A 13,029-nucleotide genomic window follows, 5' to 3' on the forward strand; every position below is an offset into this window, starting at 1 on the left:
GTCATTTTTTGTGCCATTCTGACATCTCAGTCTAGGAGCGCTCTTTGGGGTGTACATCTCAGCTGCTGATTGGTCACATGAAACTTGGGATTGTCTTTTTTTTTTTAAAAAAAATTGTTTTTATTGAGCTATATTTTTCTTCGCTCCCCATGCTCTTAATTTAATCAAGAGATGAAACCTGGGATTTTCTAACTGCTAATGCTACTTGCATATGCGTAGTACCCAGGGCCCAGTGATTCACCTAATGATACCAACAGTTAGGGTGAAAAATGCTTTTCTGGGGTACTCTGTCAAACTTAGCGGAGTCAGTGTCTTTCTAGGCTGGAGAAACGGGCCACAAAGGAAGCAGCCCTTGGGATAAGCCTGACTCCATGTGTCCTCTATAGTCAAGGAGACATGTGACTAATGAATCCTAGCTTGTTCTTTCTCTTCCCCTCTCTTTATGTCTTAGAAGTGTGGCGTGCTGGGCTCTCTGTACTGGTAGTCAGTCAGAGTTCACTTGTCCGGATTTGAGGAAGCCAGAGCACAGTACATCTGGAAGGAACAGTCTAGACAAAGGCCATGCTAAGACAGGGAGCTGTGGAGGCCTCTGCCCTGCTGGCCCTGCCTAGAGTACCATCTGTCCTGAGTGCCTGCCTTAGTAGTCCCTGGTTCTAAGTAGCCTGCAGTGAAAAGAATCAGGAGAGATTCTTAGAGTAGAGGCAACTTTAGCCAGGTCTTCTAAATAACTTCTGATAAAACCTAACAGATTTTGAGGCCAGGAGTGTGAAAGGTGAATCCACAGACATAGGCCAAGATGGGAACCCCAGTTACTAAAGATGTCCTTGAATGCCACTGTGATCCCTAGTCCCTTTTGGAACAGTATACCACTGCAAACAGGTTTGGAACGGAAGGTAAAGGTGGCTGCCTTCTGACTCTGGTGGTAACCTTCAGTTGTGATGGCTGCCTTTTGGGAGGGATATGGCTAGGAGCAAGGCTTTTTCTGTCCCCTGTGGCAGTGGACGGGATTTAACCACCTTTTCGAACACAATTGTTAAGCTGGAACAGAGGGAGTGCGGGCAGAAAGAGCAAGTATCAATGGTTTAAACGGCGTCTGTCTCTGTACGACTCTCCTGACGTGAGGCAGTGAAACGCGCTATCGAGAAGGCCCGGAAAGTGGCTAAGTGCGTTTGACACACGCCAACTCCCTGCCTCCACACTGGATAATTGCATTGTCAACTGTTCAGCGAGGTGGCAGGTGACACTGCAGGCCGATTGATTGTCCCGCATCGCAGCTCCCCAGACTGTCAGCTCCCCAATCGATGGCGTTTACACAAGACACCGTAACTGCATCTGTAACTAATTCCAGTGTAAAACTCCCCGGAAGCCGCCCCTGGCTCCTGTAGACAAGCTCTGGGCTCCAGAAGCCCCAAGACTTCCCTTTCTCCCCAGGCTCAGGTTTGGTTGGGAGCAGCAGGTGAGGAAATCAATGGTTCCTTTTTTGTGGTTTCAGGTTCCAGGATGTTACTGCTCCCGGTAAACGGGCATCTCCAGTTTCTCAATCGATCATTTGATCAATTGATTAAATTAACACTGATTTCCCCCCTCCTCAATGGTCCAAGAAGAAATGAGTTTATGGGAGAAGGGTCATTTTCATAAAATTTAGACTTCCATGTCATTTCTGCACTTAACCCTCTCCCGCTCTGTCCATTCACTTAAGGGACGGGAACTCTGCCAGGCGCTGCTGACCATCAGACTTAGTTTGCCAGCCATTTTGTCCCTTTCACCTGGGGCAGAACCATGGCAGAGGGGCTTCCCTGGCGACTATCACTTTAGAGGTCCTAGGGCCCCAGTTGTTTCCTGCAGAGCAGCAGCAGGAGCGGCAGCTTGGCGGCTCTTTCCAGAGATTTGGAAAGGAGCTGGCTATGCCATCTTGCCTCTGAGTACTGGCTTGGGATATTCCAGCAGCTGAAGACATAAAATGACTGTGGAGCCCTCCTCTCCAAGATCGAGGAGGGGGGCAGGCTGGCAGGGGTGCTTTCGGCATAAAAACGGCTTTATGGCCGTTTCTTTTTATTATGATTCTGCCAGAAGTCAGCAAGTGACATTTCATTAAGAAAATAAAGTTTAATGTGCTTCCTCCAATGAAGGAGGTTGGAGCAGGTTGGGGTGAGCACCAGAGTGAAATTGGTGGTGGCAGCCTGCTTGAAACACCTGTGGGATAGGGAGAGGTTCCCCATCTGTCTCAGCTGGGGCATAGGAGCAGTGTTGGAGTAGACTGCTCAGGCCTTTTTTTCTTAGCTAACAAGATGTATCATGCCCGCCCTCTTTGCTCCCCAGTCAGAGGAACAGAAGGTTGCTGCCAAACTGGGGCAGACTTGTTTTGTGTCTCTGGGCCTGCCTTCTTAAGACATGGGGCAGTATTGGCAGTGTTGAGCCAGCATTGCTGGTGTGCTGTGCGGGAGATGCTGGGAGGCAAGCTCAAGAGCCTGGAAGGCTTCAGTCTGGTGGGAAACAGTATCGTGCATTACATATGATCTTAGAATTGAGTACGAGCTGGGATGGACATCAGGGAAGGGACAGGTGTGACTACCTGAGGAAGTCACCACTCAGCACCTGGTGAATGGGACCAGATCCTGAATTCATACCAGGCCAGACAGGATGATCTCCAAAAGGTTGAAGAAATATTAAAGGTGAAAGGTCATTCCTTTAGCAAGAGGAAAGTACTTCAGGTCACTGGGCTGCTTCACCTGTTAGGGCTTCCTGGCAGCTTTGGTTTCTCTGTTTAGCCAAGGGAGCCACACTGGTTAGGGGTGTACCGAAGAGCTCTTTCCATTTCCTCACCCACAAGGCAGGGTTAGGCTAGGCTGAGCAGGGAACATGAGGCTGCTTCTGAGCTGTGTGCACTTGGGGGTGGGGGCTGGCGGGGTTTGGCAGGGCTTGTGGGGTGCGGACTGTAAATGAACCTGATAGCTACATTCTGATTGATGGCGGAGTTTGTCTCCCAAACTGTCAGAGGGTTTATAGAGGTGCCACTCACCCTCGGGGTGGGAATTGCTTGTCAGGACACCTGGCTGTGAATGCGAGACAGAGCTGTAACTTGGTGTTGTCTCAGCTTAATGGCTCTGCTGCTGACCTGCCTGCCGCCTCAAGTGTGTGGGTCCCTCTGCATAGGCGCCAAATGAGGACTGTCAGGGAAGGCAGATCCTAGGCACCGACTCAGACCATAGACTGAAGGGGTAAAGGGGATAAGTCAGGAAACAGCGATGAGGGATGGGCATGAGTGCAGATCTTCAGATATGTCTGGAACATAGTATGTGGTTTTCATGTCTGCACACATAGGGTCTGGAGTGAAGTGAGACTGCGGAGTAGACATGAAGGCTTCACCGACCCGGCTGAGGAGCCTAGACTGCATGCAGTGGGAGCTCCCGGTGCTCATGGAACAGGGAAGAGTAGGACTGCGTGGTTAAGTGGGATGAGGCAGGAAGCAGACATTTCTGAGATCGCTGGGCAGAGCTCAAAGCGTCTTCCTCGATGCAAAAGATTCCTTTGCTGGTCCTTTCGGGCAGAGTCCTTCATTTTCCTTTGTCCCTGGCAGAGCTGCTGGCCTGGCTAGTAAGATGTCACCTGAGACCCCTGGGGCAAAGATGTGGAGACAGCTCTTTGGTCTCCAGCCTTGGCCTATTAAGAAATATGGTTCTGGGAGTCAGAGCACCTGGCATATGAAGTGCGCTGGCTTGGTGAAGCCTTAGTTCACCCTTCACTTTAGCCACAAGTCTGCCTTTGGTTGGACCAAATGCCCCCTGGGGATCAGCAGCCTGTCTGGGCTTCAGCCTGCCCAGTTCAGCCTAGTTGCCTTCGTGACTGCTCTGAGGGGCAGGTGTGCATGCCGATCCTCACTTGTCTGTCCTTTCTAATCCCTTTCTAACTACACTTGTCCAGGAATCTGGGCTGGGCGAGGTGGAGATGAATAATTAATGTCAGGCGCCTCAGACGCCAAATATTTGAACAGCTGCCTGGTGTTTTTGCTGGCAAAGGACCTGGTGGCCCAAATCAGGATGTTGGCTGGAGGGTCCTACTCTGTGGCTCTGATTGGCCTTTGCCAGCCTTTTCTCCTCTGATGGACCTCAGGCTGGACAGTGAGATAGAGGGAGGCCCAGGACCTATTCTGGAGTTACCTTTTGGACCTGAGTTTCTCTATCCTCTTTCTGCTCTTCCTGGAACTGGAAGGCAGGTGTATAGGAGGCCTGTTACAGTGTCCTCTCAGGACCTGACGTAGTGTTTGGCTGTGCTGGTTTATAAGCAGAAACAATCTGGAGTTGCAGGCAGTACATTAAAAAGTGAGGGAGGGGGACAGCCATAAAGCCAGAAGTATCTGAATGTTGCTGGGTGGTGGTGGTTGCATGGCTTAATCCCAGTTCTTGGGAGGCAGAGACGGGGAAGTTTCTTTAGTTCAAAGCCAGCCTGGTCTACATAGTAAGTTACAGGATAGCCAGGGCTGTTATACAGAGAAACCCTGTCTCAAAAAACAAATATATATATAAAAGAAAGACCTACCCGAATGTCTGCTTGTACATGTTTCTGTCTAGCCTTGAACCTAATTCCTACCCGGAAGCAGAAGGGGCACCCTTGGCCTAGTTCTTGGCCTCTGGCCCTTCTTACGTTCTGCTTCCCACAGGCTCCGGCTTCGTCATGTGCAGTGGCAAAGAGAACCCAGACAGTGATGCTGACCTGGATGTGGATGGAGATGACACTCTGGAGTATGGGAAACCGCAGTATCCTTGGGGCAAAGTGGGGCAAACCGCCAGTAACAAAAGTAGTTGGTGCCTCTAAAGCTTTATCATACTATAGAGTGAGTCTCAGCTTGGGGCAGGGCTCTCCTGAGGACTCAGAGCCCATGTGGCCTCCCGCAGCCTTGGATCTATTGTCCTTGACCACCATGCCAGATACACAGAGGCCGATGTCATCCCTTGCACAGGAGAAGAGCCTGGTGAAGCCAAGGAGAGAGAGGCACTCCGGGGTGCAGTCCTAAAGCAAGTGTGGGCAAAGGCGCGGGCAGTTTCTGCAGTGATTTCTGGAGGGAGGCTCAGCTGTCCTCACTTTGTTCTTTCTCCTTTCTCTCCTCTAGTGGTGGTCCCCCCAGCACCCGCATCACACCTGAGTTCTCTAAATGGGCCAGTGATGGTAAGTCCTGACCCAGACGCCATTAGATGGTGGTGACTGAATCCCAAACCCTCATCTAGCCAGGGTATGAGTTGAACTTTTGTCCTTCCAGAGATGCCATCCACCAGCAATGGTGAAAGCAGCAAACAGGAGGCCATGCAGAAGACCTGCAAGAACAGTGACATTGAGAAGTAAGTATGGCTGGCTGGGAGAGGGGCTCTTTGCTAGCAGGAAGGCCTGCTGCCAGGGCTTCTGGTCCTCTGAGTACAGCTCAGTCCTGCTGCCGTGGGCACACAGCCGGCAGTGGAGCCCAGCTGGTGCTAAGCGTGACTCTGTGAATTGATCACTGGGCCATGGCCCTGGGAGCCTTGGTGGAGCGAGGAGCAGTCCTTCCCTGCCCACTGTAGCTGCCCCTACCCGTGGAATGTGATGTATGGCTACCCAGCCCAGCCAGTGCACTTGATTCATCTCCAGTTTCTGTTTCTTAATCGGGAACTAAATTGGTTTCATTTTTCTTGTCCCGGGTGGCGCTTGCAGCAGGTTTTAGGCAGGAGCATTGGGTCTCATCACTTCCAGTAGGAATTTTTGGCCAGGGCTCTCCAACAGGGAAAAGGAGATCCATTGTTACTTTACCCAGGGCTGCTGGACAGCGCCACAGGATTTGATATCCGCTGGCCATCCTGCTGTCTTTCCAGAAGCCTGGGAAAGGCCAGTATTGGACCAGGAGGCGCTGTTGTCCAGTCTGACTGGCTGGAGTGGCTGTCATTGGTCATGGCTTATCTCCTTACACCTACCCCTCCCTCCAGCTGGAGGCTAGGTTGCCTGGGGTTAAAAGGTAGCCTCTTCATTCTAGGGCCACTGTTCCATCTTGCCTCCTGCCAGAAGAGTGGCTTGCAGGCCAGTGCAGGACTGGGTCGGTGGCCTGGGTCACCTCCCATTTGTTTCCCTCCATTTTGTGTTGTCATAAATTCATTCCAGCCCGTTGTGCTTGATCAGTTTATCTCGGCCGGGGCCGCAAGTGCTGCTGGCATGATGTATGGGCCGCAGCGCAGGGCCCGGCTGCCCATGAATCACCGCAGCTGCTCCGTGTCAGCGCCGGAGCGGGCCATACGGATTCGGTGCAACCAGCTTAGGGAGGGGGGGTGACGTATGGATGTTTATTTAATAATTCTCTCCTACTCCAGCTGAGCGGGGCGGGCGGGGCTGTAAGGGGCGCCTACCCTCGTCTGGAGGGACTGCTCATAAATCAGAAAGACAAGATCATTAATCAAGGATGGCGCCCAAGGGGGAGGTAGGGGCCAGAGCCAGTGGCCATCCATGTAGGTGCTACCCACCCAAGGCTATAGGAAGTCAGCATTTCTGTCCCACCTGTGTGAACACAGGTTCCAGTGGGTGGGGCACTCTAGGACCGGCTTTGGTGGGTGGGGCACTCCAGTACTGATCCCTACTATACAGAGATCTCCATTGGGCCTGGGTCCACTAGGATTGATACTCTTCGGTCCCCTGACATCCTAGTTCACAGTACAGGTTCTAGCAAAGGGGGAAAGCCCATCCTTGTTGAGAAGTTACCAACAGTCCACATAGGGATGGCATGTAGAGCACTGAGCAAAATGCCAGAGAAGAAGTTAGCTGTGCTAATGAAGGGAGAAGTGGGTAAAGGCTTCCCAGAGCCTGAGACTGAGCAAGGAGAACCTACCGGGAACCTACGAGCACTAAAAAAACTGGCAAAAGCTTTTTCAATCTCTGGAGAAGTGGGGTGGATAATTATGGGCGCATTGTGTACAGCCACTAGGGAGTCACATTTCTGTATTGCTGCTGATACCCTAAAAAAATTAGATTGAAATTTGCTGTACATTAAATGTTACTACTACCAGCTGGGCATTAGTACATTTCTGTAATCTCAACACTCCAGAGGCCAAGAGAGGAGGGTTGTGGGTTTGAGGCTAGCCTAAACTACATAGTAAATTTGAAGTTAGCCTGAGGTATGTAATGAGACACCATCTCAAAAGCATAAAACAGTAAGCACGTTCCCTGTATTCCCTTGTGACCAGTGTGGACACATTGTTCCCCATGCTAGCCAGATCACCTCCTCACTCCAGACTACTGTCTGTCCCCACACCACCACTAGCCTCCGCTCCCGCAGGCAGTCCTAATGGAACTCACCTTTAAAGCTCTCCTATTCTGTCGGTTCCGTCCCACCCCAGGCTGCCCATGACTTAGCCGTGCCCTGCTGCTGTCTGGAGAAGTCTCCCTTCTCCCTTTTCACCTGCTTGCCTCCCAGTCTGTATGGGCTCTCAGGCTGCATGGCCTGGGGACTCTTCTCCCTGTAAGCAGGACGGCCTTGGTCTGCCACAGTCTGGGCAGGCTACCTGGTTTCTTCACATGTAAAATGAGCATCTTCTCACAGATTTAGGAGGTATAAATAATACAGTTAGTTTCTCAGTAAAAATACCTGGCAGTTAATAAATACTTAATAAACTTTGGCTGTTTTGTATAGCATTGTCATTCCCTAAGGCACATCCCCAGTATCATTGTTTCTTTGGCCCCAGGAAGCCTTTCTCTTTAGAGTGTGCCTTGGGGCTATTGCTTTTCAGAGGAGTGTGGTGGGTGGGATCTTTGAGATTATTCTAGCAATTCCTTGTCTGTGCTGCTGGGTTTGTTTCAGGATTAGATCATGGATTTGAGACTACCTAGACTAGTTTGGTCCCACATCACTTCTTTTCCCTGAAGGTTGGGGCTGGCAAATGTTTTCTCATGCTTACATCCCCAAGTAGGGCTTATGTCACTGTAAATAGTCACTGGGAGATGTTTTTAGCAAGGAAGCCTTTGCCTTCAGGAAACTCAGCCTCACTAAGGAGACAGACACCTTTGCTGTTGGGGTACTAGGGTGAATGGAGTTGAAGACAACTTCTGGAGGAGCCAAGTGATAAGGCGGGGCTAGTGATTGCTGGAGAAGGAACCCAGAGAGAACAGTATAGAGAAGCTGAGGGAGGGAAGGAGTAGTTTGGGAACACTGTTTCTATGAATAGCATAAGGATGTGGAATTACTGAGGAGAGATGCAGATAAGCTGGGCCAGTTGTTGCTGAAGGAGACACTAAAATGCTGGAAATGAAAATGGCTGGATTGGCCTTTGGAATGTAAGTTTTGCCAGGGGCTGGCAGAATGAGCTCGAGGAAGGGCTACAGCAGAGAAGCATTTGTTTGGGTTAGTAAAGTGGTCCTTAGAGCCCACATGGATGAGGAGCTGGAGGTGTGGCTCAGCTGATGGGATGCTTTCCCAGCACTCAGTAGGGGCAAGAAGTACTTTTCATTTTGGTTTTTGTTGTTGTTGTTTTGGGGGGGTTGTTTTGTTTTTTTGTTTGTTTGTTTTTTGAGAAAGGGTTTCTCTGTAGCTTTGGTACTTGCCCTGGAACTAGCTCTTGTAGACAGGCTGGCCTCAAACTACAGAGATCTGCTTGCCTCTTCCTCCTGAGTGCTGGAATTACAGGCTTATACCACCACCACCCAGCTCAAGAAGTACCTTTTTTTAAAATGCCCTGATGAAATTTCAAATTTAGAATGCTAATTTGAGAAACAAAGAGGGGTTGGAGAGATGGCCCAGCAATTAAGAATACTGGCTATTCAACCAAGGACTGAGGTCCGGTTCCTACAAGGTATGGCAGTTTACAGCCGTCTGTACCTCCAGTTCCAGGGGATTTGATGCTCTCTTCCAGCCTCCACAGGCTCAACACCCATGCACTTAAAATTAAATTTTGTTTCGTTTTTTTCAAGACAGGGTTTTTATGTGTTGTCCTGGAACTCACTGTAGACCAGGCTGACTGCAAACCCAGAGCCCCTACCTCCCTAGTGCTGGAATTAAAGACATGTGACACCATGTTTAATAAATTTAAAGATTTAGTTTTAAAAATTCAAAGTTATTCTCAGTTACATAGAAAGCTTGGGGCTAGCCTGGGCTATATGAGATTGGTTTGGTTTGAGAGAAGACCTATGTAGCCCTGGCTGGCCTGGAACTCCCTTTGTTGACCAGGCTGGTCTCAAAACTCACAGAGATATGCTGGCTACCCATTTCTGCCTCCCAAGTGCTGGGATTAAAAGGTGTGCGCCACCATATCCAGGGTGACTCTTTCCTTTTTTTTAAGCATAAGAGTCTCACAGCATGGTGGTGTTGTGGTGAGAGTGGGAACAAGTGGAGATTGCAGAGAAACTCGCAAAGGGTGGACAGGTTTTGAAAGTTGAGGGTAAGGGATTGGGATGGTTGCCAAGACTCTGACTTAGACATTCATTAGGTAGACATGCAGGAGTAGAGTTCAGTTCTGCAGGGAGTAGCTGGCAGGCGGAAATGCTGAGAAGAGGCTCCCTGTGTGACTCTGGGTTGAGGATACCACCTTGCTACCCCCCTGTGCATTGTCTACAGAATCACCGAAGATTCAGCTGTAACTACTTTTGAGGCCCTGAAGGCTCGTGTCAGGGAGCTTGAACGGCAGCTATCTCGGGGGGACCGATACAAATGCCTCATCTGCATGGTGAGTGGGAAGGAATCAAGGCATGCTCGTGGTCAGGTATCAATGCCCTGTGGGTTAGGGAGGGTCTTGGCTGTCTGGGTTCTCAGAGGGTGAGCTTGCTTCAGTGACCCCTTCTCTGCCCACCTCCTCCCTAGGACTCATACTCGATGCCCCTAACGTCGATCCAGTGTTGGCATGTGCACTGTGAAGAGTGCTGGCTGCGGACTCTGGTGAGGAGTGGGTGGGCAGCTATTAGAGGCACTGGCCAGATGTTCACGTCTGTGGCTGCACCTGCTTGGGGGAGTTAAGGAAGACCCGAGTCAGGGATGCAGGCCCCCCCCCCAAGTTGAATACATTGTCTGCCCTCTACTTCAGGTTTATTCTGTTACCCCCTCCATGGACGCACTGCACGCGCCCTTCCCACCCAAGGCAGCCCTGGTGTATCACATATATTGGTGAGACCCCGGATCAGAAAGAGGCTGGTGGTGGGTAAACCAGACCAGGGCCTCTGCCCCTCCCCCTCCCATTACTAAGCTCCTTCTGCTCCTGCCCTGTTCTTAGCTCGGGAGCAACCATTAAAATGTCGCCCGGAGACAGCAATAAAAGGCCCGGACGTGGGCTCTGTGTCCTGATCAAAGGCCGCGTGTAATCTCGTTAGGGCCGAGGCAGCCACAGCTGGACCCAGCCTTGTTCTCATTACCAGGGCTCCTGCTGCGGGGCTGGCCAGGCGGTTTGATCCTGGCGTCTCCCCAACGCAGGAGCACGTCTGCCTACTCAGAGGCAGCCCAAGCATCCCTAGCCTGGCTGACGGGAATGAAGTCGCACACAAACTGGTGCAGAGACATGGCTGCAGGCCCGGTGCTCATGTGCACAGACACAGATCACGCCCTGTCTAACGGTGCCCTCTCCCTTTTTCTCTCTTTAGGGTGCCAAGAAGCTCTGCCCTCAGTGCAACACCATCACAGCACCTGGAGACCTGCGGAGGATCTACTTGTGAGCTAGCCATCCCGGCAGGCCTTGCCTCGAGCAACCCCACCTGCCCCAGCCTCTGTGACAGTGAACCTCTTTCCCTTTGTACATAATTGCACACAGGTTCCCGGTGTACATACATGCACATACACACCCAAACACACATATAGGACTCTGGAGCCAGAGTGGAGCAGCCCTTCCTGCGTGCTCCTTCTGAACTTGGGGACCATGCCTCTTTTGGCTGTTTCCAGTGTGGGGCAGGAAGGTAGGGATGGGGAGTAACAGGACAAGTGTCCTGAGATCCATCCCCTAGACTGACTGACAGACATGCAAACACCAGACTGAAGCACATGTAATATAGACTGTGTATGTTTACAATGTTGTGTATAAATGGGACACTTTGCCCTCTACCGCCTCCCCTTTGGTTGTACGATTTTTTTTTTTAATGACTCCTGGAAGCAGTGCCCCCTTCAGGGCTGGCTGGGGGCTCGGCCCATCCACCTAAGGTGCCTGCCTTTCCCACTCCCATGGCGTCCCTTCCCTTTCCCATGTGCTCGGTGTTCAGTGGTGTATATTTCTTCTCCCAGACGTGGGCCATGTGCCCCAAGGGATATATGATCCTCCTTAGTCTTAGCTCATGGGGCTCATATGAGGAGCTGGGGGGTAGGGTGAAAGATGGGACTGAGCAGAAACAGGCTGCAGCCGGGCTGGCTGAGGGTGCCTGGCTGCCAAGCCTTCGGTTGAGAGCAACTCCTGGGAGTAGAGCGCTGCTCCGGGCAAAGTGCTATCTCCCTTGCCTTCCTGTGCGCCCTATGGTGTGATGCTGTGTCTGTATATTCTATACAAAGGTACTTGTCCTTTCCCTTTGTAAACTACATTTGACATGGATTAAACCAGTATAAACCAGCTGCCGTCTGTGTGTGGAAGGGGCTGATGGGAGGTGGTGACTGAAGCAGTTCTGAGGGTCATTCTGTGTAGCACTACACTGGTGTGTGAAGCCATGCAGGGTTGTGGGGGTGCCCTGGAGCTTCCCAGCAGGCAGGGGTGAGGCCGGGCTAGGGATCTGAACTCCTAGCTATTGATGGGCAGGGGCTCTAGGTTAATTCCTTATCGATGCAGAATCGTCAGCTCATTAATCACAAAAGAGGTCAGGGCTTGGGGTACAGAGGCGGATATCAGCACTAGTCCCCAACCTAGGGCAGAAGCAGCCTCAGACAAGTGGAACGTGCTCTGGGTCCCTGGCCTCTCGGTCACCTGCTGAGCTTCCAACTGCCCTGTAGGTTCGCATAGCTCCTGCCTAGATTCATGCCAAGAACTACTGGCTGCCAGGACTGTCAGTGGAGCACCTTGGTAGTCAGCTCCACGGCCCCCACTGCCAGCGAAATACCTGTGCCTTCCAGGCCGATGCTCAGAGTGTAGGTGAGCCCTCACCATAGAAAACCTTGAGGAAAATACGGTTGCTCAGACTCAAAGGCCAGGATCCAAACTCCTCCCACCTTCTCAGTGGGTATCCCTGCCTTAGATACCCACTTCTGGGATGCCCACAATATACAGAGAAATAAGGTCTGTTTGGCAGCCCCTGCCTCCTTTTTGCACCCAGTAAAGAAGATGAGATCTTGTTGGAACCCAGCAAAGGCCTTTCATGGCCCTCACGCTCTGCTTGGTAGCACCAAGTATCCTGAGCACAGCTTCTAGGGCTGGAAATCAGATGACATGGCTTCCACTGTGAAGTGAGGCAACAGCCCTGATGATGCCTGGGAAAAGGTAACCTGCTTCAGTGGTTGGTTCTGGGCAGCCAGACTTCTTTCACGTCTCTACTCTCCCCTTCCCCTGCCTCGGACTCACTGGGTCCTTGGCAGCTGCTTACCCCCATCCCGGGGCCAAGGACTCTTTAATAGGGAGGGCACATGTACAGTGCAGGCATCCCACAAGCATGACTTACGCTGTCTCATGACACAGGCAACACTGCCACCTGTTGACCATGGGTAGGAATGCAACCACATTTCCAAGGAGCTTTGATGCCCTGCAAATATAGTTGGCCTCTCAAGACTTGGAGTCCATCACTCACTGGGGACTTAGGAGTACCTACCCACCCACCCACAGATTCCAACTGCTTGCCAAACTTTGAAAGCCCTTCTTTGAAACTCAAGTCCCTTGATCACACAAAGTTCAATCGACAAATACTTATTGAATGCCTAGCTTACCATGTGCCAGAATTGTGCAGCCGTGACTTGTAACAAAGTAGATGGTAGAACTTACGGGTGCAGTCATCTCCCCTTCTGGAGGGTACTGAGTGGGAGTATTTAGGAAATGGAGGTGTGATTTCAGCCGAATCCCCGACCCTGGTTCTGGCCTCCTGGACACATCCTCCAACCCCCTACTGAGCATGGTGGCCTTTCTACTCCCCACTTAGTCT

General features: G+C 51.3%; 1 protein-coding gene across 7 annotated transcripts in view; it reads left to right on the forward strand.

Moving 5' to 3' along the window:
- Positions 1-11,519, forward strand: part of Rnf220 (ring finger protein 220) — a 220,996-nt gene extending 209,477 nt beyond the window's left edge. For all 7 annotated transcript variants that reach the window (XM_048450542.3, XM_048450543.3, XM_048450544.2 and 4 more), the window contains 7 exons: positions 4,658-4,754; positions 4,926-5,012; positions 5,108-5,163; positions 5,255-5,333; positions 9,557-9,665; positions 9,800-9,874; positions 10,570-11,519. In XM_048450542.3, the coding sequence (XP_048306499.1) occupies positions 4,658-4,754; positions 4,926-5,012; positions 5,108-5,163; positions 5,255-5,333; positions 9,557-9,665; positions 9,800-9,874; positions 10,570-10,641 (575 nt within the window). In that variant the 3' untranslated portion in view covers positions 10,642-11,519. The remainder of the gene's footprint in view (positions 1-4,657; positions 4,755-4,925; positions 5,013-5,107; positions 5,164-5,254; positions 5,334-9,556; positions 9,666-9,799; positions 9,875-10,569) is intronic.
- Positions 11,520-13,029: the final 1,510 nt, after the last annotated feature.

This window comes from Myodes glareolus, chromosome 3, assembly GCF_982192425.1.
Source record: "Myodes glareolus chromosome 3, mMyoGla1.1, whole genome shotgun sequence".
Classification (NCBI taxonomy): Eukaryota; Metazoa; Chordata; class Mammalia; order Rodentia; family Cricetidae; genus Myodes; species Myodes glareolus.